The 26414-nt window shown below is 31.2% G+C and overlaps 1 protein-coding gene across 5 annotated transcripts; it reads right to left on the bottom strand.

Moving 5' to 3' along the window:
• Positions 1-271: 271 nt before the first annotated feature.
• Positions 272-26030, bottom strand: LOC118451609 (octopamine receptor beta-1R). Of its 5 annotated transcripts, none has more exons than XM_085664661.1 (5): positions 25925-26022; positions 25396-25842; positions 16424-17717; positions 5619-5840; positions 272-2082 (listed from the first exon to the last, which is right to left on the bottom strand). In XM_085664661.1, the coding sequence occupies exons 3-5, from the start codon at positions 17176-17178 to the stop codon at positions 1776-1778; spliced, it is 1284 nt and encodes a 427-aa protein (XP_085520787.1). In that variant the 5' UTR covers positions 17179-17717; positions 25396-25842; positions 25925-26022; the 3' UTR covers positions 272-1775. The 5 variants fall into 5 exon arrangements, with proteins under 5 accessions (XP_085520787.1, XP_085520786.1, XP_085520789.1 ...); XM_085664660.1 differs by lacking the exons at positions 25396-25842; positions 25925-26022 and adding exons at positions 20180-20556; positions 21079-21549; XM_085664663.1 differs by having other exon boundaries at positions 5619-5837; positions 25396-26030.
• Positions 26031-26414: the final 384 nt, after the last annotated feature.

Raw genomic sequence — 26414 nt, 5'->3', positions numbered from 1 at the left:
ATTTCATATATATATATATTTTTTTTATTCAAGACACAAATTAGAAATATGATATTTACGCGCAATAAATAGACACATTTATGTGAAAAAGTTGATTGTGTAAAATGGAAGTCTATTTCTCGAGCGTTATAGATTTGAATGCAATATATATATATATATATATATATATATATATATATATATACAAAATATATATGTATATATATATATATATATATACAAAATATATATGTATATATACAAAATGATATATTCTTTGATTGTAAGAAGATCGATCTATCACGTACAAAAGAAATACTTCGCATTTTTTATATTTTATTTAATGTCACTAAAATTTCTCCATTGTTTTTGTTCGCGCTAACATTCTCTTTAAATACACGTTCTCGCTAAATGACTAGGTATAAGATGAACATTTTTTCCCTTTATTTACTAATTAAATCTTTTAACATTCATAATCAATAATATTATTTACAATTTTTGGTCAGTCGAAAAATACATTTGCTCCTAATCGATTTCTCCATCTTTTTCCTTTAATTTTCCTTCGAGGGGCCCCTCGTGTCAGTAAAAATTAGACAGTTACTTTAGATTGACTTGACGATAGACCATTTCACTCTTTACCTACTATTAACGGCTCTTGACGTATGCATATACTATTAATGCCCTTGGTAAATTGAAATTCTTTGTTCTTAAATAATTTTCAAGTCATTCGGGTTTCCAATTATTCAGCCTAAAACGTACCGACTGTTGCGAATTTTCTTTACCTTCCTCTCATTCGCGAAAGGTCTGAAGGGTTTTTGTGGGTGTTGAGAAGTTTTTTATTTAGTTCGAACTTTACGTGAGAATAAGAGCACGAAAATGGTAGCTTACGATCGATATGAAGGTGTCCTCTTTCGAAAGAGACGGCCGGTCCTTTGATAGATTCATTTCGCGTTGATTTAATGGCCTCTTCCATGTTGCTTACCGTATATACTGCATACGGCATAGATTCAATATGTATGTTTATCTCTGATTATAGTCATGCTTTGATATTCATAAATATCTATGTTTCTTTAGTCAGAAGAAATGATCTTGCAAAATTGCTCTCATTCAGATTTTATCGTTTTCATTGTTGACATATTATTGAAATCGGGTCATTAATCTATCTTGACAGAAACCTTATTTACGAACCGGATAGAGCTATCGGGATAGAATCCCTAGGATAGATGTTTGGAATTTAGATTTGTATTTCTCACTCGATAACCAAAATAATTTGATTTAGATGTAAGTATCCAAGATATTTGATATCGTTTCTCCTAGTGTAAATTGTTTTGTTATCTGTTTTAACTCGACTGCAAAGTTTCAGTTAATATATTTTTTTTTCATTTTTCATTCAAAATGTAGAGGTACCTTCAAAGAAATTTCTTTTAAGCAGTGTGGTGCGAAAAAAATAACAGACAGTTTCCAATGAATTCTTTTGCTCATTTCATTCATTCTTGGAGATGATTGTCCACGAATAAATCAAACAACTATCAAATAATTGATAATTATCTCTTTGGTAAATACTCGTTTGCAATTTTAGAGAGAAGACAATTAAAAAAAATCTCAATTAATAAGATACTGTAAGCAAACGTATCCTATTTTTGATATACAAAAACAGATTTTCAAGATCGATCGATTCTGAACCAAATGCTGATGATGAAAATGCTTTCTTAATTTATATATTGCATTTGATATTTATACGTTTCTTTCGAATGTTATTTTTTGTTTTTCAAGGATATCATTTCTCAATGATTGATTTAAATGCATGCTTCGATATGCACGTTCGTCATTTCACTGGTCCTTAACTGATTGTTAACGTGAAGCTCCGATGACGCGTTGCTATGTACCAAGTCTTGTTTTTTGTGACTTTTTCTTAGATCTCGTACTGGTCCTATTGCTGCGCAGCAACTCTCTAGTGTTTTTCTGAATGCAGCTCGAAAATCGCGATTGAAGTATGCATAAATCAATGGATTCAATGCGCTGTTAAAGTAGCCTACCCAAAAGACTACAGCGACTACAATATCACCGCATTCGCAGGTATCGCAGAGAGATGTGATGATGTACCTATTGAACATAAAGAAAAGACAAATCTTATATAATATTGTTTATATCTTGATTTATATTTGAAACTAATAACATTTCTATTCTACTTATAGCTAATATTTTCAAATCATGATTTTTGAGAACAACTTTTTGTATGATTCAAAATTGTTTCCATTATAGGAAAGAAACAGATTTATTGAATGTTTTTTAGTAGATACAGACCATTAAACAGACCTCGATTTCTTCATTTCGATTCCTTGATACCTTTTTTAAAGGATTCTATTCTGACGACGTTATTGGAATTCAATTCGACTTCGTACTTTCGCGCTTTCTGGACAAGAAACAACGATGCCAAAAGCAATCATGGAAATGTATTGACATCGCTATCTCCGATTTATACATTTTCATTGGTTACCGTGAAAGACATTGTTCTGGAAGTACCGTGAAGTAGCTTCGTGTAAATTCAAAAAAATGAATGATAAGGGAACTGGAAAAACTTTTCAATGGTATAAGGGATTGGTGACCAATGAGAGCTGTCCGTTTGAATATATACAAGTGTTTTTATATAAAAGTTTAATCATTCAGTTAAAAAGAAAGATGGTCGTAACCTTTGTTCATTTATTTTTGGTATAAACTAAAGTTAAGGTCAATATGACATAGATAGAACGTATGATTGATATTGATAATTATCGATAAAAACAAAAGACAAGAATATTTATGTTCTTCTTTATTGAATTTCTACATTGCTTAACATTCAAATAAAACATTTTAAATGCGTTGATATCCCGCCTATTAAAAAATTATCATGTGATAGAAGATAAACGAGTATTCGAGATTATTTTTTCCTTATAATAAATTCATTAGATTGTTCTCCATTCATTAACAAGTTATTCGTAAAGTGGAGCAATATGGGATAATGAAACGCTACGCTTGAAAACCACTGTAATAAAATCTGTGTCGAAATGTGTAGATATTTTTATCGGACAAGTTCAGTTAAAAATTTCAAACAGTATTGTAGCATTCATCTTTAATTTTTTATTTTTGCTTCAAAAACTAATGAAAATAAAACAGGCAATATCATGAGTACTGTACATTGCTACTGACCGATCAACTTTGAAAGAGTCCGTATCAAAGTAGTGACCTTCGCGATATATGGGTCGTTCGAGGGAATAGAAGTACCACAAAGAGAAGATAGGTAGGTCAAGTATTACAAGAAGCCAAAGTGAGAAGTATCAATTTACGTTGTTTGATGAAATAACGAAAACATAACAAATCATACTACAGATTAATGAAGTTTTATTTTTTTCTTTAAATATGCTCAATTAATCTATTAATTATCAATTCCATACAAAATTTATTGTTTCGCTGTGTATTGTATTTTATTATTATCATTCAGATTATTTAAATTCATCTTTCGATTGTTTTAATAACTAATCTCTCTCAATTAATAATCCTATTAATATTTTATATAATTTAGACGTTCATTGTTATTGATTATATTATATTAATAAAAAGTAACAATGTTGGGAACGACACGGTGAGATTGAATAAAAGAATTAGATGTTAAGAGAATTAAGTGTAAATAGAACTAGATATTACTAGATACGACACGTAGGGAATATTAGTTTACCAATTTTAGTCCCAGACAACAAATGCAAATTCAATTGCCAAAGAACTTCGTAGATCGTCTCAAACAGAGACACTTCATATAACTATTTTATACAATGTTTTAGGAAGTTAACAAATTGTAACATTTATAGAAGTCATTTCTTCATTGTCAGGTATCAATAAGATTAATCTCTTGATTTAGTGAAAGAATCAAATGATTCTAATTTTTAAGAAAGTCTTCTTTTCTCTTCTTTCCTCTCTCTTTCCTTCTATCCTACCTTATGAATCCTGTGATAAATATCGAAAAAGAATTGAAATGAGAGCCAATTCGAATTGTCTCGAGATGATGATATCCACCCATGTAAAATATATACAAGTTTCATACGCGCGTGTATGTTAACTCGACTATGCTATCAATTTCTTGTGCCATTAATTGTATTAGATTAAATTCATGTGGATATGATGATACATCTACGAGTAGGCACGTTGATAGAATGGCAGGAACTAATACATTTAGATAAGAGGAAAAACTGGTAACTTCTATCAGCAGTGAGAATTAAGGAAATAGTAATTTACCGAGAGATAGAACAAAGAAAACGGCTATTGAGTGATATATAGTGAGATTTGAAAAGAATCTTTGTAATATTTGTCATTATTTTTTTTTCGGCGACATGAGATCAAATAAATTCATAACTCGATTTTTTAAGCCACTTTAACGATTGAAATAATTACAGTGATTTGTATTTTTTTTTCGAAATTCTTGTCTATGAGACAAGATGGGCATAAAAAAGTACATTCGTAGTTTGGACCAATCTGGTAACTATTTGTAATACTCACATATAATGCTTTGAGATAGCACTTTACACATATATATACATATGAATGTACATATATATATGGACACGTATACATATATGTCGATGGACCGACACGTATACTTGTGATAGATCAAGGTTGGGTTGTACGGATAGACTTATATATTGTGTTCTGCGCAAACCACTTCAGATCGTTCCAATACACTACTTTTTCTACTTGAAACTATCGATCCTCTCTGTACACGCCATACTCACCTCTTTACTATGTTACCGTACTTTTAGGAATTTTGGTTTCGATAACCATCCTAACTTTTATTTCTTTTCTTTATATAAAAGCTATAGAAAAAGGTTTGTCCTTCTTAGGAACAGAAATTGGAAGAATTATTACAGTATTCGTGAATAGTAAGCGATACGATGTTTTCAAGACGAAAGTCAGCTAATTGGATATCTATGCTCGATCCACTTAACAAAAACGAGATAATTTTCTCGAATATTACTTAATATTGGCTAGTTTCCAGATAAAGGAGGATAAGGGGGAGAAAAAAGAGCATTTCTAATTCTTGAAAAGTTTATCTCGAAGGAAGTGTTCGAAGAAGCTATTGCAAAACTCTGTAGTTACAAACATTAATGATTCTATTTCGACCGTTTTCCTATTTTCTCTCCATATAACACGAAATTATTAAAAGTAATAAGATATTGTATAACATTTATAGTGTCCGTTAAGAGGAATAATAGCAATAATTTTAATATCTACTTTAATAATTTATCAATGTACAACTTCTCATTTTATTTCTCATTGTTTTAATCCGACTGTATCTTATATTAAGGACATTTTAACAAGTATAATTACAAAGTTGTGAAAATTTTCTTATTAATAAGATTTATTTTATAACTTGATTACTCGATTTCTTTGATAATATGTTTTGTAACGGAGTTTTTTAAATAAGTTCGATGAGAAATTTATGAGATTTTTTAAAAGCAAGTAGAATTATTGGCTTATTTCCTATAATTGCGTTCAGAAAATAATTGAACACAGTATAATAATTATATCGATTCTTAGAACGTAATTAACAGTCTTTATGATAAAATAATCTATATAGAATAAGTAAAAAATATGCAAAAACATTACTTTACCAGAGAAAGAAGGGAAGCCAGCAAGCTAAAAACGCTGACATGATGATCCCGAGTGTTCTGGCTGCCTTTCTCTCTCGTTTCATCTTGCTGCTGCTGGTGATTGGTGGCTCTTCCGGTTGAAGATCATGTGACGATTGGTCTATTGTGGGTAATGATGTAAGACCCGCAGAAATACCATTAAATCGCATGTGTTTATTTAAAAGAGCCGCCGCCACTTTGCTTCTGGAATAAAATCAAATATATATTCATTTCTTTAAATCTTTTTGTATATGCTAAAATAGAAATATTAAAAGTTAGCAATTACATTTTTGTTGTTGTAAATACGTGTACTTATATTACATTCTGATCTCACACATCTTGAGATTTCATGTTCTCGTCGTTTCTTATTGTTAAATAAAGCTTCAGCAGTAGAGAAAGGTACTAAAAAGTACTAAAGTTTAAAGTAATTTCTATGAACGAAAGCGCTCTGCTGAAATATGGCTAATTTTGCCCATTCTTCTTTCATCTACGATGAAAAGAATGAGGCCAGATGCTCTAGAATCGGATTCGAGAGTGTCGAGAAAACGGTACTACTTTGTGCTATAATATATGCAATTATGTTCTTGCGTGATGTGAGTGGGAAATTACAATATTTCAATTTTTTAAATATTAATTATAAAAATCTATAACGTTTATATTTCTTTGATTGAGGTCGAAATATTATATCTGCATATGCTGAAAAAATCCGGAATTTCATAAATTTACATTAAAAGAGATATTATTCAGAAACGATTTAATCGGAAATTTTTTTGATCCTTTCAAAAAGAGAATGAAAAAAGAATTAATATGAAAAAATTCTCTCAACGTAAAAATATCGTTTGCTGATATTATTAAAGTCTGTCCAGAAAAATTTTCAACCTGTACAGTTCATACAATATCAACACCTATATTCAATACCTATTCAAATTTCATTTTTAGACTAACAAAATTTCGATATAATCGTCTTTAATTATTGTATTTCATTCAGTTTATTTCAAGACAGTGAAATTAATGAGTCGGATATGCGCAATGGCTCTCACGTATTTTCGGAGGATTTATTATTCCTTGTAGAAATAAGATCGCGAATTTTGCTTTACGAATGATGTTTTTGACAGAGGATGATAATTATTCATGAAATCATTTATCTTTATCGCTATCAGTACGCAAACCTTGATATTGACCTATTAATCATACTCATATGCTCTACTTCATGTTTTTATCCATGATCCATGAAAGAACTCCTCTTGAACGCTTTTACAAGCATACAAATCCATATTCTACGTTTTTTCATATATCTCGACTTGTTTCTTTCTTGAAAATCCCCGCTTACAGTATCTATTATTCGTTTCTTTTCACTAGGTTTATAACAGTGTACGACCTAGTTCGTAGATACATTAGAACATACGTCAGGGAATTGTGAAAAAGTAAGTACTTTCATCTAGTTAATGCCTCCTTTATAACATATATAGATAATCGTAGAGCTCGTAGATACATGGATGTTATGGCGAGAGTAAAGCTTTGCATGCTACGTGAGCATATAGTTTAAGCTTGCCGAAAACAAGAATGTTAAAATCTTTTTGTTATACTTGAATGTTTAAATCTTTTTTTTATACTGTATGGACATGTATAAGTGCATAAACATTTGATTCATGATAGAAAAATGCCAAACCAAGTTCAAATAATGAATTTGTTGTACGTCATTTTCATTTCGTGAAATACAAAAGGGAAAATAAAACAGAAAAAAAATATATTTTCTCGAGTTTTCTAAAATCTAATTAAATTTGTATACAAACAAAAAAATTGTAATATGGATGCAATTATAATTTTTACAAAATTGAATCTTTATTGTTGGATGCAACTAATTTAATCACACAAGAATTGAATATGTTGACATTTAATATTTGTCCATGAATCTTCTTGATCTAAAAGGGAATCAAGAATTGATCCATTTGCTGAGAATTGATTGCTCTAGGCAAATAAAACAGTCGCGAGATTTAAGAACAAATGTGATAAAAAAGAAAAAAACTGAACGTATAAAATTTTTACTTTGCTGTACTGCTTCATTTCGCTCTCTATAGTTGAAAAATAAAGAAGAAAAATAAGAGAGGGAGAAATAGAGGAAGAGAGAGAGAGAGAGAGAGAGAAAAACGAGAAAAAAGCTGATTATAGCGTGAGAGTTTGAATTAAGTCGCACAAATAAAGGACGAATAATAAATTACGTACAAAAATCGGGAAGATGATGCCAAGCGTAATTATCTGCGGGAATTTTTTATTATAACTATCAAACAAGTATTTGCTGTTGAAAAGTGTCAGTGTTTCGTGTTTCCAGCCACTTTTTCGGCAAATCATCGAAGATTGTAAAGAAAGGTAACACAAAAGTTGACTTCGTGAATGAGAATCATGATATTCGACGATCGATTGAAAGCAGACATACGTGCTCCGATTAATTTAACTTATGAAGCTTTCAATGCGAGCTTCTTTGAAATAAAAGTATCTATGGATTAATGAAAACTACTTTAAATACAATTAGCTTATAATAATTATCGAAATTTATGTGTATTAAATCTCTCGAAAGATAAATGTACTAAATAACGTTATATAGTACTAATTTTTTAATATGTAGATTTTTATTATAGGATGATGAATTCAAAGATTTGTCTTCAAAGCTATTAAGTCAAATATTTTATAGTTTTTATAGTACCGGTTATATCTTCTTAAATATGAGGACATTACTTTGCCTTTTTATATTTGACATCAAAAGCCTGTTAAGTAGTAAAAGAGATACAAACATTTTACTGAGCGCAATCATTGATGAATAATAAATGTATCTCAGCTCTTGAATAATCAAGAACGACCAACTCTACTTGTGACCACTTCCATAGAAAGACGCAATTAGCAGGTTTAATCTGAGATTGTGAATGATATGATGGAGAACGGGTTCGAGAAGTATGCCTGTGGGAACGCCAACAAGGATCATTAGCAATTGGTCTCGCGAGATGTAGAGGGGTTAAAGAGATAAAATGGAAAAAAGAGAGAGAGAGAGAGAGAGAGAGAGAGAGAGAGAGAGAGAGAGAAAGAAAAGAGAAATTGAGTAAATGATAGAAAATAAGGAAAATTGAAAAATAGGTTTAGCAATTCTGATTTTACGTTTGCATATACTCTTCGTTGATAATTCTTATTTCATTTTAAAATCTCTAACGTTCCTGACTAAGAAGTATGCACTTAAACTTCAATATTGAATTTCATGATGTACAGTTGGATCAATTGTGATTTCAGAATGTATAATTCAAGATAAAGATTTATTGTATTTTACTTTGCTTAAAGCGCATTACTATCCAACAATATACATATATGCATTATTATGTGGACAATCTAGGACGCTTTTTTCCTTTTCTAAGTGACTATCATTCTACACACAAGCAATTAACAATATAAACCATTGATTCCTCTCTCTTTCTCTCTCTCTCTCTCTCTCTCTCTCTCTCTCTCTCTCTCTCTCTCTTTCTCTGTCTCTCTCCTCATTAAACCCACAAGATCGATATAAAGAGACTACTTAAAGAGAAAGATATAAAAAAAAAACCTTTTAATTATATTTTCCTTGAACAAAAGTGAGTCAAGTCGAAATTGGAGGATTTGTAACATGTGTAATATTGTTGTTATAATTATACTTATATATTTGGGTACTTAATCATTTCCAACGACGATTCAATTTAGGCCTAGTTCCTTGACCATGCTTATAATTTTACTTTTCATGACCCTTGGTAGTCATAAGATTCACATACATATCCACTAGTTTCGATCGCTTCTAACAGGTAGGGGTATATCGATCATACTGTCTATAAACTAACGATACATTTTTACTTAAGCATTTACTATTATACCCTAAAAATAGATAGCTCGCCGTCTTCTTATAACTTATCCTTGACTGTGATTTCGACATACTACAATGATAATATTGTGTTTTGAAGCATTTGGATATTCGATTTCACTTCACCATATATATAAAACAATTTTATTTTTCAAGATCGAAGAAATAATTGGTAATAAGATTCAAAATTCGATTCTCACTTTAAAAATGTTGCTTTTTCTAGTATTTCCAGAATTTCATTGAGTTTGATGCTTTTCTCGTAGAATATAAACACATCCTGTACATATTTCATTCATCTCGTTTACGATATAAATTTTTAATATACGTGTAATTAAAATGCCGGATTCTATTACACAAATATAGTTTAAACGAAATGCTTTCATATTTTTTCGAATAAATTAGTGGATAATTGTATGACACATAATCAATCTTTATTTACCTCAAGGATATACAAGGATAATTAATTTCAGGAAAGGTTTTTGATAAACGCGATAAATAAATTACGAGAATAGATTTTAAGATAATATTTTTGAACAAGTCAGATCAGAAATGGTCTAGGACGTTTAAAAAATTTATTAGATAAAATATAAATAGATAGCTATATTTTGCTCTCTAGTGTAACAAAGTGAGTTTTCCGGCTTCCTGAGAAGAGCGTGCTTTCAGACTCATCAGAAGGCTAATATCTGCTTATCAAGCAAGTGGCATTATCCTAAAAGCAAAGTACTGCGAGGTAAGAGAAATTGTTGTTTGATTATATTCGCGAAGAAACGTTTTAACTTTCTTAATATCGCGTTTGTCCTTGTGCGAATACCGGATTCGATGAAATGGAGTAGAAAATGATCGAATGAAAGAAAGATGAAGATTGAATCGTTCGATGAATCTATTCATATATAGCAAGTATCGTTGAAATTTTTTACTTAATCAAAAAGTCAGTAAAATGATATTGGAAACATTGTTTATTCGAAATAATCCAACTATTTAAGAAACGATTATTATTTTTCTTCGAAAGTCCATACAACTGAGTAATCATACTTTTTTAGTATTAACGAAGTAATTTTTCGAAGCATCTCATTTCATCTTTTCCTTTAGTTTGAAAGTATGATGTCGTAAAAAGCGGAGTAATGAGTGTCAGCAGCAGGTTAAATAGGAAAGTGGTAAGGGGAGAATGCAGTAAGTAAAAATCGTTTAGATTAAGGCTTGGGCTGGATAACCTAAGCTCAATTTTTCCCACTAAAAGAATCTTCTTAGTGACTAACTCGGAGGTTGAGAATTTTACGAAGACGATTCTTCGAGTGACCTTCGAGATGACATCACAAACTAATTGCGTTTAATAAATGCTTTTTGATATGTTTTTCGACTTCTATTTTCTATGAATGAATGAGAAAAATTTTCATGAAATAATATCATCGTGTTTTTTTCTCTCTCTTGTCTAATTATAAAATAATCAGCTTTAATAACAATTAATGTGTTTCATTTAATCGGTGTCGAATTGAAATTGAATGTAAATGTGAATAAAATGTGAATAATAGAAGCGAATATCGCAACGATTCATTATACGACGGGATGTGAATGGTCGAAGATGGAACTGGGAATTTGACTTTTATTTTGTAATTCACACAGACAGAGTGAAATGGATGGAGCGAAGAATCTAAATGCTCACATTTACCACTAGACAAATTTTTATCATATTTATGTGTAGATTAAATTTATTACGGTGAGATTAATTTTGGATGACTTTTTCATTTCATCGATTCAATCAATAAATCGATTGTGAAAATTCGTTACATATATACTTATTTTTTATTTTAATTTTATTTTTCTCTTTATTTATTTTTTTATTTTTTTTTATTGATAATAAGTTTAAATTGAAATATATCTGATTAGAAAATCAATTTCATAAATTTGTAAATCTTCTTTCTTTATAGCTATCTCTTTGACAAGATCTTTCATCACGAATAGAAAGACAAATTTAACGGTTTTTGCATTCATAATCGTTCGTTTCGGCGAAATACTACACGATGCTGGTGATTACCGATAATGGTGTAAGTGGATTTGCGTGGTTCGTTCAGGGTTAAGAGTATTTCATAGCAGCTGCATCGCAGATTACTGTTTACGACCTCTTCGAAAGCTATGGAACGGAGTATATCGACTATTCGGCACAAAAAACTATTTTCTGTACTAAATTTTCACTTCTATATTTTGTTAGAAAGATTAACTCCCTTTATTATGTTTTTCTTATGGAAGTCAAACATAAATTAGATGAGATTAAAGAAGAAATATTATGCGGTTACATTAATAGAATTACATTTGGTCGAAGTTTCAACCAACGAATTTAATCTACAGCACGTTACATCGAAACGTTCGTATTTTCATTAGAACGAACTCGGATATTATATGCACATAATGCGGTACATATCTACGTAAGTATTGCAACAGAAAATCCAAATAATGAGCATTATTCTAAAAATAATATCGGAAACACGTATGATAGTATCAGATGAAATACAAATTCATAAAGTTGAAAGATTTATCAATTATAAAATTAAAGATAAATACGAAAAAGTGTTTTTCAAATGTTTTCAATGGTGAAATTCTTTCTGGCCAATAATCTCTTTTGAAAGCTTAAATCTCTAACGTATAGTTACTTATATAATTGAAAGAATCCGTTTTACTTTACCAAAAGGCCTTTTGGATATTTGGACTCAACGCAAAGGAAACCTCATTTCACAACTTATGGACAAGAGGAACGCATAACATTAATCATTTAATCGAACTGAACTACTAGTGATTAGATCTAGTGAATAGACCTAGTGAATATCGTAGTCAAATGTAAAAAAGAAAACTAAAACGATCGTTGTGATTTTCATTTTGAATTGCATTGACGAATACAACATTGTTATCATTACCAATGATATTTTTTTTATCATAAACTATCGCGCTTGTGTCTATTTCTAGTGACTGCTAGAGAAAACAAACTTCTTAAGATCTATTTAAAATTATATTGGAGCAAACGCGAGATGCTTTTTGGATAAATTATTTTATCTAAATTTGCGTGTTAAAAAAAAAAAAAGAATCGAAAATAAATACTTTGCAAAGAATAAAATGTAAAAATGAAAGACATTCCTAAAGGCGACATATCGATCGGTTGACGTTATGGAAATTTTTGATGCATAAATCGCCTTACGAAATACTTGGCACTGGCTCTTGAACGAAAGCTCATTAGCAAGAATACCTTGACTTTCGAGGACACAGTCTAAATCATGGTCAAATAAAGGCCGAAGGGGGTGAAATCGTACATTCTTCTCCTTATGAATGATACTTGGTCTTTCTATAAGTATTTCGCGTGAAAAGTGGAACGGTTTGTATCCAGTCGCAATGCGTCCATCTAAACGGGTTTTATATTTCTCTTTTCTTTCTTCTGTCGAACTTATATTATTCATTCCTTTGATCAAAGATGCGGGAAATCCGTTTGATTCGACAGTGACCTCGGTCTTCTTCGTTCATATGAAAAGGAAAAGGGAAAGAATAAAATACAAAAGGAAAAAAGAACGAGGTCACTTCCGGTTTGTCTAACAAGATTTTATGATTGAAAAGAAGATCAATCCATGGCATTTGTGTCCCTCTCATAGAAATTTTAATATCCTACGATCAAATTAATATCTGCTTGCTATATCTAAACACTGAAAGGTAACGTCTTTTATAATTGATTGAAACGGAAAAAGAAGTAACAATAATCGCTTTTTAGAAGTAGATGTTCCAGAAAACACCGATGTTATTAACGTTTTTCTGTCTCTACATGAAAGAAATTTATATAATCAGCTTTTAGAACTCGAAAAATTGATGTCGTTGAAATCAGCTGGATCTTTGGAAAAAGATAACTATCGAAGGAGAATATTGTTAGAACATCGATAAATTTCGAAATATAAAATGTGACGTAAGTAAATATATTTGGTGGTGATAAGTTAAGCAAAATTTTGTTTATTGTACCATGTTGTTCGATGAGATGAAATACTTCAGAAAAATCTGTATCTAATTTGATTATTAAGGAAAGTGAAAATTCTTAATTTTTATTAATGTTTTAAGGATCGAAGGATCCAAGGCTGTAGGTTATGATACAAATTTTCGATCGTTGTGCATTGGAAAGAAAAAGTAAAATGTAAGAGAAGAGATGAAAAATATTCGAACAAGAGAGGCTTTCGAGGGAAGAAGATGTAGCATACTTCGAAATAATAACATTTGAAAAAGACAAATAATAAATATAATAAAATATAATCGTATTTTTGTTGACTGTTAAACATACATGCTTTTTAGATTCATATTCGAATAATATTTTTCTATTTTTTTTTTGTTTCTATACACTCGAAGATTGAACGTACTCTAATATTAATGTTAATATTTGAAATGATAGTTTGATTGGAAGCACATTTTCTATTACAATAGAAAACGATCTACCAAAAATAAAAGCTTCATCGGTCTTGATGCAATACAAAAATATCATCAGTTTTCTTGATATAAAGACATATCTGAAAAACTTTAATGGAAATATGATCGTTGAAGGAAGAGATAAGAAAATATCAAATAACGTAAAACTAAATTGAATCTGAGGGAAAAAAATAAGCAATGTTAAAGGTAAGAAGAAAATTAAAGCAATTAACAAAACAAGAGTAAAAGAAAAAATAAATATTAAAATTTCGATAACGTATCGTATAAGATGTGTTGTCTCGATCATCATTCGATATATGTAATATTTAATAGACAAATACTAAGCTCTTATGATATCCCATCAACGTAAAAGCTCGCCCAAAGAAGAAACTTCTTCTAAAAAAGAACATACATGATAATTATGATATAGTCGCATCGAAAAAAGAACAGAGTATGGTTTAAAAAAAACACAAGCACAGCAAATGATGATTCGAAGAAAGGGACAAATCTGCTGTTACGAGTCGGGGATGTCATAATGGTGAGGAGAAGATCCTTTTTTGGTGTTTTAGAGATTCTCTTACAATAAGAAACTGACTTCCTCTTGCAAAGACTGATAAATGAAGCAAAGACGGGTACTAGTCGATGTTCTTAATGAGACAATAGATCACGTCTGAAAAACAATAGAATATCGTTGAGAGCGGCATGGAAACTGTCTCAAGGTAAATTATTTTTTTTCCTATAAAAATATAAGAATCTCCCTCGATCACGGAATAGATTATCAATTTTATGCCTTTACGAATTTATCTAGTTGTTGTTGAATGAAATTTTGTCGTGTTATGAATATTTTTTCGAGTGTATCAATCTTTCATATAGGATTAAATGAGATTAAAAACCATATAATAATGACAAATCGTAATGGAAAAAGTATTGAACTAATTTTTAAAGTCGATAATCTAATGTTTTCTCTTTTATATTTCAAAAAATGAATGTACCTTGTTTTCTCAGCGTTATTATGCTAATAACTTTACTTCATGAACTGTTGTATACTCTCATTTACATTGAAACATTGAACATTTTGTTTGATCATGCGAACTCAGCGTAATTGTGAAAAGGCAGCTCATGTCAGTATGCAGATCTCGACTAATGCATTCATATGGAATATGCATTCCTGTCATGCGTCGTGACAATGCATCATATCGATTTATGTTTCTTCAATGCGTTTTTGTTTCAGCTGCATAGATAAACCCAAAAGAACGATCGTTTACTTGATAAAAAAAATATTTGCTTTAAAATAAAAAATATATTCAAGACGTTTATGCTGGTCTATGAAAAATATTTTAAAATATATTTTGATCTTCTAGAAATCATATTCGGTCAAGTTGCATAAAATAAATGAACGGATTTTTCGATATATAACATTATAACACAAAAAATACATCTGTATTTTTCTTTGTTCTCATTATGTTTAATATCCGACTGTTTGTCAACAAAATCTATATATGAAGATATATATATATATATATATATATATATATATATATATATACATATACACAAAATCAAGTAAACTTATATTAAAGAAACTATATATATAACTGCTTTATTTTTGTCCGATAAAAAATAAATCCTACAATGTTTGATTCAAATAAGAGAAACCCACTTTTTAGAAGCGGCTTACAAAGAAAGATAAAATTAAATTTTATCCTTCCATGGCCTGATTTTCTCTGAATGTACTGCAATAATCGAAAGGCAAATCAAAACATCAAGCACATCCTTGATGCAAAATTCTTGGCAAAAATATGCAGAAAGTGCGAGAGCGTATCGAGCACACAATTCGATCAATTATGGTTCATCGGTAGGAGAACGGCTTTAACAGCAAGAGCATGTTTCTTCTTCACGCACCAGTTTATCTTTTTCATATCTTTTATTTTAATTGGAGGCAGATGAAAGACTGGGATCTTACGATTCGCGGGTTATTTCGCGAAAATAATTTGCAAATTCTTTAATATTCTCAAGTGTGCTTTTAAAGATAGAACCGATTGGTTACTGAGCGAACAAGCTAATATATACACGTAAGTAAATATGAAAAAAGGAACAAATATACAGACATATAACCAGATAAAAATATTAGCAATTTTTCCAGTGCACTTTCCCGATTCACAGAAGAGGTCACGGAAAAATTGGTAAATATTTCCGGTTTAGAAGCAGTATGAATATAGAGGAAGTTCTATGAAGTGAAAATCGCGAGAGAACACTGAAGAGAATGTCGAGAAGAACATCGTGAATGGGACCATCTTGTGTGAATATTACATTGATAAGTCTTACGAAGTAAAAAGATGCCTTTAGTACTCTCCCACGTGAAAATATTGAAATACAATTTTTCAAGAGGCTGACGCTCAGAGATGACATAAAAAATACATTTCGTTGATAAGGGATGTATAGGAATCAAAAATATAAAAATAATGAAATACAATAATTGACTTTGTCTGATACTCACCGATATAGCATTCGTTCTTGACGATCGGCCTCACGATAAATCTTGTAATACATCGCGATCATGATAATCCCAGGTAGCCAGAAACTTACACTTGAGCTGATCACCGCATACAATTTGTTCACTTGAAACACGCACACGTCGGGATATTTTTTTCGGTACTCGAGATGTTTATCGGTTGTGTACCACCCGGCGAAAATAGGAAGGAAGCTCATCACCGTCGGCGAGCACCAAACGACGCTGAGCATCGCGCCGAGTCGAAGATTTGTCATGATTAGAGGATAATCAAGTGGTTGAACGATGGCATAATAACGATCTACGCTGATGCAGCAGAGATGGAGGATTGACACGGTACTGAAGAAGACGTCGAGGGAGTTCCAGACATCACACATAAAATAACCGAAGAGCCACTTGCCAGACAATTCGACTGAGGCGTTAAAAGTCATCGCGAAAATCGCGACAAGCATGTCGGCCAACGCCAGTGAGACAACGAAGTAGTTGGTAATAACTCGTAGCTTACGGTGCCTCATTACGGAAACGATTACAAGCAGATTGCCGAAGAGAGCGCAAAGAATAATGAAGCCCATCACAGTTGCCTTTGCCGTCAACACAAGCACGTGCTCGATCTCGTTATTCTCCGCACGTTCGTAAGTCTCATTCTCTTTACTTTGTCCGGTGTCGATCAGAATATTCGGCAGTTGACCCGGTAGATCAGTGATATTAGCAGAATCCTCTTCCATTGTACCGTTCAATTCCATTTCCTTTTTTTCTTTCTTTCTTTTTTTCTTATGTCTTCTTTAATCTTTCCAATAGCCAATCACCTTCACTTCTGTATTTTTTCTTTTTCTTTTGCTGTTTTCAATAACCCGACTATAACTGAGTAGTAACTTTTTCGTATCCGAAAGCGATCCGTTTCTTCTACTACTTCCTCCTCGTCGATCGAAAGATCGCATTGATCCATTGAAAAGAGAAAACAGATTTCAAGCTATCAATACCATTGTTCATGCCTGAGTATCTTTAGGTATTCTCTGATCTTTACTCAGTTTGTACAGGGAAACATCGAATCACTGATCTCCTCAACATCGACAAGGGTCATTGTACGCGATGATTGTAACACGTAAGGTCGATGCATTTCGACGATAGAAATTCGTCGAGATGACGCATCCATTATTCGATTTTTCATCTCTCTTCTACTATCCGTCATCGTTAACTCACTTTCACCGTCACGGTTCGATTTAATTTTATATTTAAACCGTGCCTATGTCGTGTTATTCCGTTCACATTCCGTCACGGTAACCTGAAACACGAATGAAAAAAAAAATATATTTATTAAACAAGTGTTACGATTTTTTTCGAATTAGCCACATTCTAATGAAATGAATATTGCACTGGCTATTGCTACGTGGCATTAATATATTGCCATTAAAGCTCTTTTTAGGTTTTGCATTAATCATCTTTATCTAAGGAAAATATTTAAAAAATGGAAATAAAATACATAATAAATGCCTTTCACTACGTCCGTGAATATTTTTATGAACCCTTGCGCAGTGTGGTATTTAAAAAAATACATTTCACACACAGACATAGATAAAAAACGAAGCGTTTATTATTCGTGCGTTAATAATAAATTCACGAACAACCATTTTTAGCAATTCAAAGCAATAAATATATAATCGATACAAAATCGCAATGTTTTACATTAATAGCAATGAATCGTTTCAATCGTCCATCCAGGTGTGACCATCATTTATCTATCTTTAAAAAGTCAAAGAATATTTTTAATGTCAATCATCCGTAAAATTTTGCGAACGTACAAGCGATAGCTCGTTACCATCGTTTCTAACATGGCTTATCATCTAAAGTTAATCTTCAAATAATTACTTTCGTGCAAGCACACACGATATGAATTATGACAATTGGGTGAGGAAGTCAATAGCGGTGCATAACGGGTCGACTTAAGTGTTTTTCCTTAAGCCTATATAACTCTCGTTATTGGAAAATAAAAAATAAAATTAATTTAAATAACTAAATTTATTCTATAAATATTATAAACGAAAAACCACATAATGTCATATACATAAAAGTTGCACAATAATTTGAAGATGGTAGATATGAATTCCATAGAAAAGCGTATGTTCTTCATTGTATGTATGTATTTTTAACTTGGTCAAAAGACACGAATTTATCACGGTTAAAACTCGATGTCATATCCATAAACCGTTTAAAATCGATCGTGTGCTTTCGACCGTAATCGTGCCGGTTCTAACGACACGCATTGCTTTAAATCCGGCCAGAAATGTGGCGTTTGTCCGCCTCGATCATCGTCCGATCTCATTTGCCCGATTCATTTTTATGCGAACAACGTAATTTCTTGTATTAGCTTATTCAATGAGACACATAGTTTTTGTTCATTACGAGCGTTGATTAAGAAATGACTACTTGCAATATGATTAGACGACACAGCATTAAATCAATTGCCACATATCGATCGAGTTTGACATAGATTGGACACTCGTATATCCTCATATATATATGTATATATATATATATATATATATATATATATATATACATATACAAAAATATAGTTTTTATCGAAAAAGTATCTTCTCTTTCATACTATCATCTGTTTCAGTGACGTCTCTAATTTACGGCCGTACTACAATACTGTCACGTTTGACAAACATTTTCCGTTGTTATTATGCAGAAGGAGAACGAGCCAGTTTTCATTGCGCACGAAACCTAGTACTGTCATCATTACGGTTCTCAATACGAAAATTCTATTTATTACCTACATATACATACATATACGTATATACCTACATACATATACTTATATACCTACATTACATCCTTTTTCTAGTCAAAAACATACCAACAAATTTCTTCTTCTATTCTATCTATCCTCGAACCAGTTGCAATCCATACCTCGGATTAACCGAATATATTGCTTTTCTCGAAAATAGACTCTCTCTCTATCCTTCAAAGTCTTCCGTATTTTTCTATTATCGTAAACAAAATCGCCAAGACCTTACGTTGATTTATATGAATTATGTCGAGCATTATTTCAAAACGAAGGATTAGTTACTAAATAAACGGACAAAAAACCAAATATCGAAAATGCCGTGAAAAATAATATTTTATTCTATATCTGGGATGTATTTCTAAGGAAATAAAATAAAAAAATATCAGTGTAATTATACTTCAAACTTTTCATACCGTCGGCAATGAAACAAAATATATTATATTACGGCAATGAACTTCTCTTTCAATCGGTGCATCGAAAATCGATTATCGTATGTGACTATTACAACACATATGTATATATATATATATATATATATATATATATATATATATATTTATTCACTTTATATAGCACCTTTCTTGGGAAATCATAGGTAATAAAAGAAGATAAATATAGAAATATTCTATTGTAATCGTAATTAAATGTTATCTAAATTCAGATCACGAAATGTTTTCTATTTATATTTTATTTAATATTCTGGAGTTATTTTAAATAAGGATAAAAGCGTATCTTTGTATCTTACATCTATTTTAATGTATTTACTCGTGTCTTATACATACGTCTATTAGCTTGGATTAAGAGAAAAATGATCATTCAGAATTATAAGATTTTAATCTTTTATTTGGACGGTTCAATAGATTTAACGTTTTGACAAAAGAAAGAAAGAAAAAAAAAGAAAAATAAAACATTTGCTTCGAAAAAAAAATAAATTTGAGGAGATAAACACGAACCTAAAAGATCCACAGATTCGATGGTTCTTAATGTGTAGCAGATGCATCCATTACATTACTTCTAACACTATCACTTAAAAACTAAATCACCGTGTGTCACTTTCACGAACGTAACATTTTCTGTACCTTGTCATTTGCACTCTTGAATGGCGCGCAGCAATATCAGCTGTTCGACGTTTTGCATCCGAGATCCACCTTTTACGTTATTTCTCTAACTAACGAACCATTAAGCCGCGTCGTACTCTTTCTTTCTCCTCTTCTTTCGTCCGTCACTGTCGTTTGCATGAGGAACGTGAGGAGCCCGTAACGATGGGGAGAAACGTGAGATTACATCGTATATTTAATCATTGCATCGTTTTATCGATATTGACGTCAGACTATGAACGCGAAAAATGCGAAGAAGAGAACAAAAGGTGAATGACGGGTAATTTTCTTTCTATCTTTGATCATCACGAGATTTGCGATCATTTTTTTTCTTTTCTAAGTAAAAAATAACTGTTTAAAAGAGTTATATGAATCGTAAGAATTTTTCTTATGATTTCCTGCTAATATTTTTTTTATGATATTTTGTTGTTTCTATAGAACTTCCGATTACGATTATCACCGATCGCATTGAATGATCCACCAGAAAAACAAAGAGAGAGAGAGGGGGTGTGAGGGAGAGAGAGAGAGAGAGAAAGAGGGAAAGAGAGAGAAAAAGAGAGAGAGAGAGAGAGAAAGAGGGAAAGAGAGAGAAAAAGAGAGAGAGAGAGAGAGAGAGAAAGAGGGAAAGAGAGAGAAAAAGAGAGAGAGAGAGAGAGAGAGAGAGAGAGAGAGAGAGAGAGAGAGAGAGAGAGGGAGAAAGGATCGGTCGATGCTCGCGCGCGCGCGTCTGAGACAACGAGATTCGTTCGAGGTACCTTAGAGAGATCAACGACCGGCACCGAACGAAGGAACCTCTGCGACCAATATTCGAGCACCACGAGCATCATCGTTCTCTAATGACGAAGATATTCTTTTTTGATTGATCGTATTGATACACGTGTAATTTATACGAACGAATGCTTTTCGAACTCTCATAATGAATACACGATCGCGATAGCTTTGCTTCTAATGTATCTTCTCTCGATATCACGCATCAAATACGTTTTTTCTCTTGGAGCTACACGTTATGATGTCGCTCACACAACTAGCAAGGCCGGAATGAACTGTAGCTGGTCACGAATACTCGGAGCTTTCCCGCTTTCCACCGGCAGCACCCTCCACCACTACCACCACCCATTAGTATTGCCACCCTCCGAAACCTTGCCTTGCAATGGTGGCGCCTGCATCTTTACATAACATAAAAGGTCTTTTCTTCTCTATCGGCGCATCATCGACATCTTGAGAACCAGATTTTTTGAATTTCGTTATATTTTTAACTTATTATGACGATCTTATTCTTTTTTAAACATTTCATATTTTCAAATGTATAAAGTTCATCCTCATCGTATGTGATCTTTTTTAATAATCATTCTTATATTCTTTCAAATCTACTTTCATTCTTTCTATTTTTTACATATTCGAATATATCCATTATACAGGAACTTCTTTCGTACTTCTATTCAATTTCCAAAGTAAACCAAGCAAATTGACGAAACTAATATAATGTCGTATGGAATACGATAGGATATTTATAATCGTTCATACGCACCCGACAAAGTGTACCGAATAATTTTCCAATGACAAAAATAAATATTGGGCGGCCTACCACAAACTTCGAAGCGTATATTCGAATTCTGTTCGACTAACAATAAATTTCAATTTGTTATGATAATACTTATATAAAAATAAATACACGAGTGAGAACAAAGTAACGAAATTATATGCGTAGACACGTGCATCAAACTTATTTTTATCGTTTCCTTATCGATATACTATTATTTTATTATATGTCCTCAGTGTAGAAAACTGTCAGATACAGTTTGTTATTAATCATAAAAAGTATGTATATATATGAAGGAACATTATATAATATAAGGAAATATTAAAAAAAAACAATAATATTATTTTTTCCAATCTGAAACTTGTCATATTTACAAAAAATCCAATATAATATATTTTATACATAATACATATACATATATGTAAAATATATGTACATGTTATGTAAAGATATATTATATCTATTTACCATCCATCTATTATATAATCGAATTTTCATGGTGAGATGCTACAGTCACGATCACAAATCGAAATCTGTTGTCTATAACAATAGATCGAATCGACTTCATTGAGCATTGCAAGATAAAACAGGGGCGAACGCATTCGATTGCTAGGAATCATTTATCATAGACAGGTGCATCATTGTGACTGCATCATGTGTTTCCCATATCAAACTATCTCGTTAAAATAAGGTCGCGTTCTACTAAACGATACCGTTAAATTTACTCTATTCTAGAAAATCGATCCGGACGTGCCGTTTTCCCTGTAACTCGTTCTACGATTCGATCGCAACAACCGAGAGCTTTCCTTCTTTTAAATTCCATTCCTACGCCGTCTCCGAATCGATTTCGTGGCGATACATAACTTTATGTGAATTCCTCGCAAACTGGACTCACCGTTGTCGTCTTTCTAATTCTTTTTCTATCCACAATCTTATAACCATGTAACGGTGGTAAACAAATTCTCAAAATACAATGAAAAACAACTAAAAAAACGTGCAGGGACAATACAAAATACAAATATCTTATTTCCTCCATAAATAAAACGCGTAAAACTTGTAGTTTCCCTTTTTTTCTGTGATAAATGCAAATGCAAATTTGATCTAACATAAATTGATTGGATCATCCAACGAGATAACTAAATAATCGAAGAGTAGCTTCTTGATTCCTCAGGATCTAACAGAATCACTCAAAGCAAATAAATTAATTAACTCGTTCAATGATGAAAAAATTCTTATATAGTATACGATCATGGATTAAAAACAATAACTTTTAATTTAATCAATTCATTCAAGAATGTATTATATCTTAGATAATGGCTTTTCTTAATAAATATTTGACCTTATAATCCGTGAGATGTTCAGATTTACAATTAAATATGTGTTATGTTACTATTCGATATTGATTGGATCTAGGTTTAACTGAAAGATTTTATATTAGAACACGGATAAATATACCTCGATGAACGAGATAAGAGAGTTCTCAAGCATCGTAGTGCAAACATCGTATGGATGAAATTTAATACGAAAAATGAAGAGATCTAAAAAGAGATCTCAAGCACGTTTGAACATCTGATCGAAACATCTTCATCATTCTTTGTTTTCTTTCTTTTTTTATCTATATAAAATAGAAAGAGCAACTTCAAAAAAACTTTCAAGTTTAGTAGACTACATGCTCTTAACTTCGACATCTTGATTTTTGTTGTATGAATGTATATGAGATTATATTCCAGAGATAGTTTCTCTATCTTCTCTATTTATTTTCATATCAAATATCAAGCGATATTCGATATGAAAACAAACAAAATAAACATTTTTGTATTATATATTATCGTCGAATAATATACAAATTTTTATGTATAATTAAAACCAGTTAGAAATTGGGTCGACAAAACTAACGATGCGCTCATCATTAAAGCGACAGTAATTACAAACGCCTATAGTATCATGTTGGTGTGTATAAGGGCAAGCATTGGAGAAATGGACGCATGATTGGTGACCGTGAAAGATCAACGAGATCGTACGTGACAATTCGTTAGATCCTTGTTACTGCAGTTAGCCTTTAATTAAAGTGTAATTACTGTTCCGTACAAGGTTGCTTGAAAACTCTTGAGGCTTTTAGTGGTGGAAAGAATAGATACGTGCACAATGTATATAAGTGATATTGAAACACTTTCTACTTCTTAAGCCTCATTAAACGATATATATTAATCTCGCTATAATTCATCAAAATTTGTTGTATGCATAATAACATTCATGTTGATATATTATGTAGATATTACTTGGTTTGAATTATAATTATTAAAGAATCTTTACATTCCTTAATTTTGTCAATATATTTTATAAAATATTTTGTTAACTTTTTAAAAATATTTCAATCTTCTTGAAAATACAATTTTATTTATGAATATATAAATGTTATAAGAACATATATTTATGTATTATGTCTTATATTTTGCCAGTGCGCGGATATATCTACTGTCAATTCTGTTGTTGGATTTGATTATATAATCCTCCAAAATGACCAAGAAAGAAGAGATTCGTTTATTTCTATTTCCGTTTCAGGATTTGAACTGTAAAGAATAATTTTCTCTTGAAAATAGAATATATAATAAAAAAGACCCCGATAAGGAAAAGAAAAGATCCTGGTAAAGAAAAGACATTGGCGAAGAAAATCCACATGACTACAAAAAATAAATAGCGAACATTATATCGGTAGTTCAATTGCGCTTAACATTCAAATGAAAACAGAAAAGAAAATATGACTGAATCAAATACAATAGAGATACAGCATAATAGGGATCTTTAAGGTTTTTAAATCCATGTCATTGGTTTTATAGAAATTTAATAAAATAAATTCTTTAACGTGAAGCTAGCGACGTTTTAGCATAATTACCCAAAGCTTTAGTTCGCTTTTCTAGAGAACGAATTTACAGCCTACAAAGTACGTTCAGATGATGTAAAATTTTATCTTATATAAAATTTTATTTTTTAGAACAAATTCCAATCACGAAAAATATAAAAAACTTAAAAACAGCACCGATTATTTATTTTATAGTGTCATAGTACACCATTTGATTGACCAAACGATGCTAGTAGTTGCCGAAATTTTAGAATAATCTCCAGTCAAGTAAGATACAAATAAGATAAGACAATACTTATCGAGATCAACTACTATTGTTAAACTCAATGGAACTTAAGATAGGATTGCATGCTCTTGAGAGAGGTAAGAACTCTTATTGAAGTTAGATACAGATAACATGCTCCACACTTTTTGATTGCAAAAGCTCCTCAAAAGAATTCAAGAGTATTCAGTATTGACAAGGAGCACGAAAGAGAATCAAATAAAGATTGTTGCTACGGTAAACAACATTCAAGATGATCGCTACTAATTTTACATGGATTGCGCGCAACGATGAAATAACAAACACCTTATAAATAATAACGCTAAGTTCACTGATGCGTTTTTCTGATCATACACTAAGTACTCTTTTTTTAATATCTACCCTATGTGTAAGAGAAAAATATTCTTTACGATTCAAGTCCCGAAACAGAAATGGAGAGAGTCCAGACTTTTTTTCCTTGATTGTAGTTGCTTGAAGGTCTCATGACTAAATCCAGTGTTACCAACGTCGAAATGCTAAACATCTGTATACGTGTGTGTGTGTGTATATGTGTTTAATAAACAATTTCTTTTCGTAAATAATGTTTTTTTGTTCAATCCTTCTTATTTCTAGCCATAGTTAATTTAATAAAAAGAAAATATCTTTATAAATGCTAAAAAAGGATGGCATTTCAAATCTTGTTTTCTCTGTGCAATTTATCTTCAGTTGCTGTACGAACCATCGAATCTTCTTTTTTTTCAAAGTTAAAAGATCGCACCGTTTTCTACAGGATACGTTGTACATTCCACAATTCAGTAGTGCCAACATCGAGATATCAAAACGATTGCGGCAGACTTGCCTGTTCTTTCTTTTATCCTCTTTAAAAACGGAGAAAAAAATAATGGAAACTTTATATAAATCGTGATGTCAGTAACAAACAAGAGTATATATATTTATTACTTAATCTTCTTATGATATAACTGAACATGACTAGCTTATAAACTGACTGACTGTATCTTGGATTTTTAGAAGCTTTTACTTATAGTTTCAAACTATAGGTGGTGCAAATAAGATCTTGTCACAGATGCATCATATAATAACAAATGCTATAGCCGTCTATAGTGAAAACCAAGAATTATTTATTTTTTGACCGGCAGAGTTAATATATTAGATTATGATATTAATTTATAAATTCAATTAACTCGTAATTTCAAAAAAGGTAAAGAAAAGATAAAAAACGAAAGCAAATCATATTGTTTTATCGACATATTGTTGAAAGTTTCATTTGAATTTTTTATGATCTTTTAGAGAATTCCCTATAATAGAACGCTTCCTTCAAGTACTTATTCTTTGCATCTCAGTTCTTCAAATTTCTTCTTATATAGAGAATCTGATTGGTGATTCTACAGAATTTTATTTTTATCTTCCTGGAAAACATCTTTGGTAATTT

Source organism: Vespa mandarinia, chromosome 2 (genome assembly GCF_050613455.1).
Source record: "Vespa mandarinia isolate Hongniang chromosome 2, ASM5061345v1, whole genome shotgun sequence".
Lineage (NCBI taxonomy): Eukaryota > Metazoa > Arthropoda > Insecta > Hymenoptera > Vespidae > Vespa > Vespa mandarinia.
The sequence above is the reverse complement of the archived record's forward strand: the minus strand, read 5'-3'. Positions and strand labels throughout refer to the sequence as shown.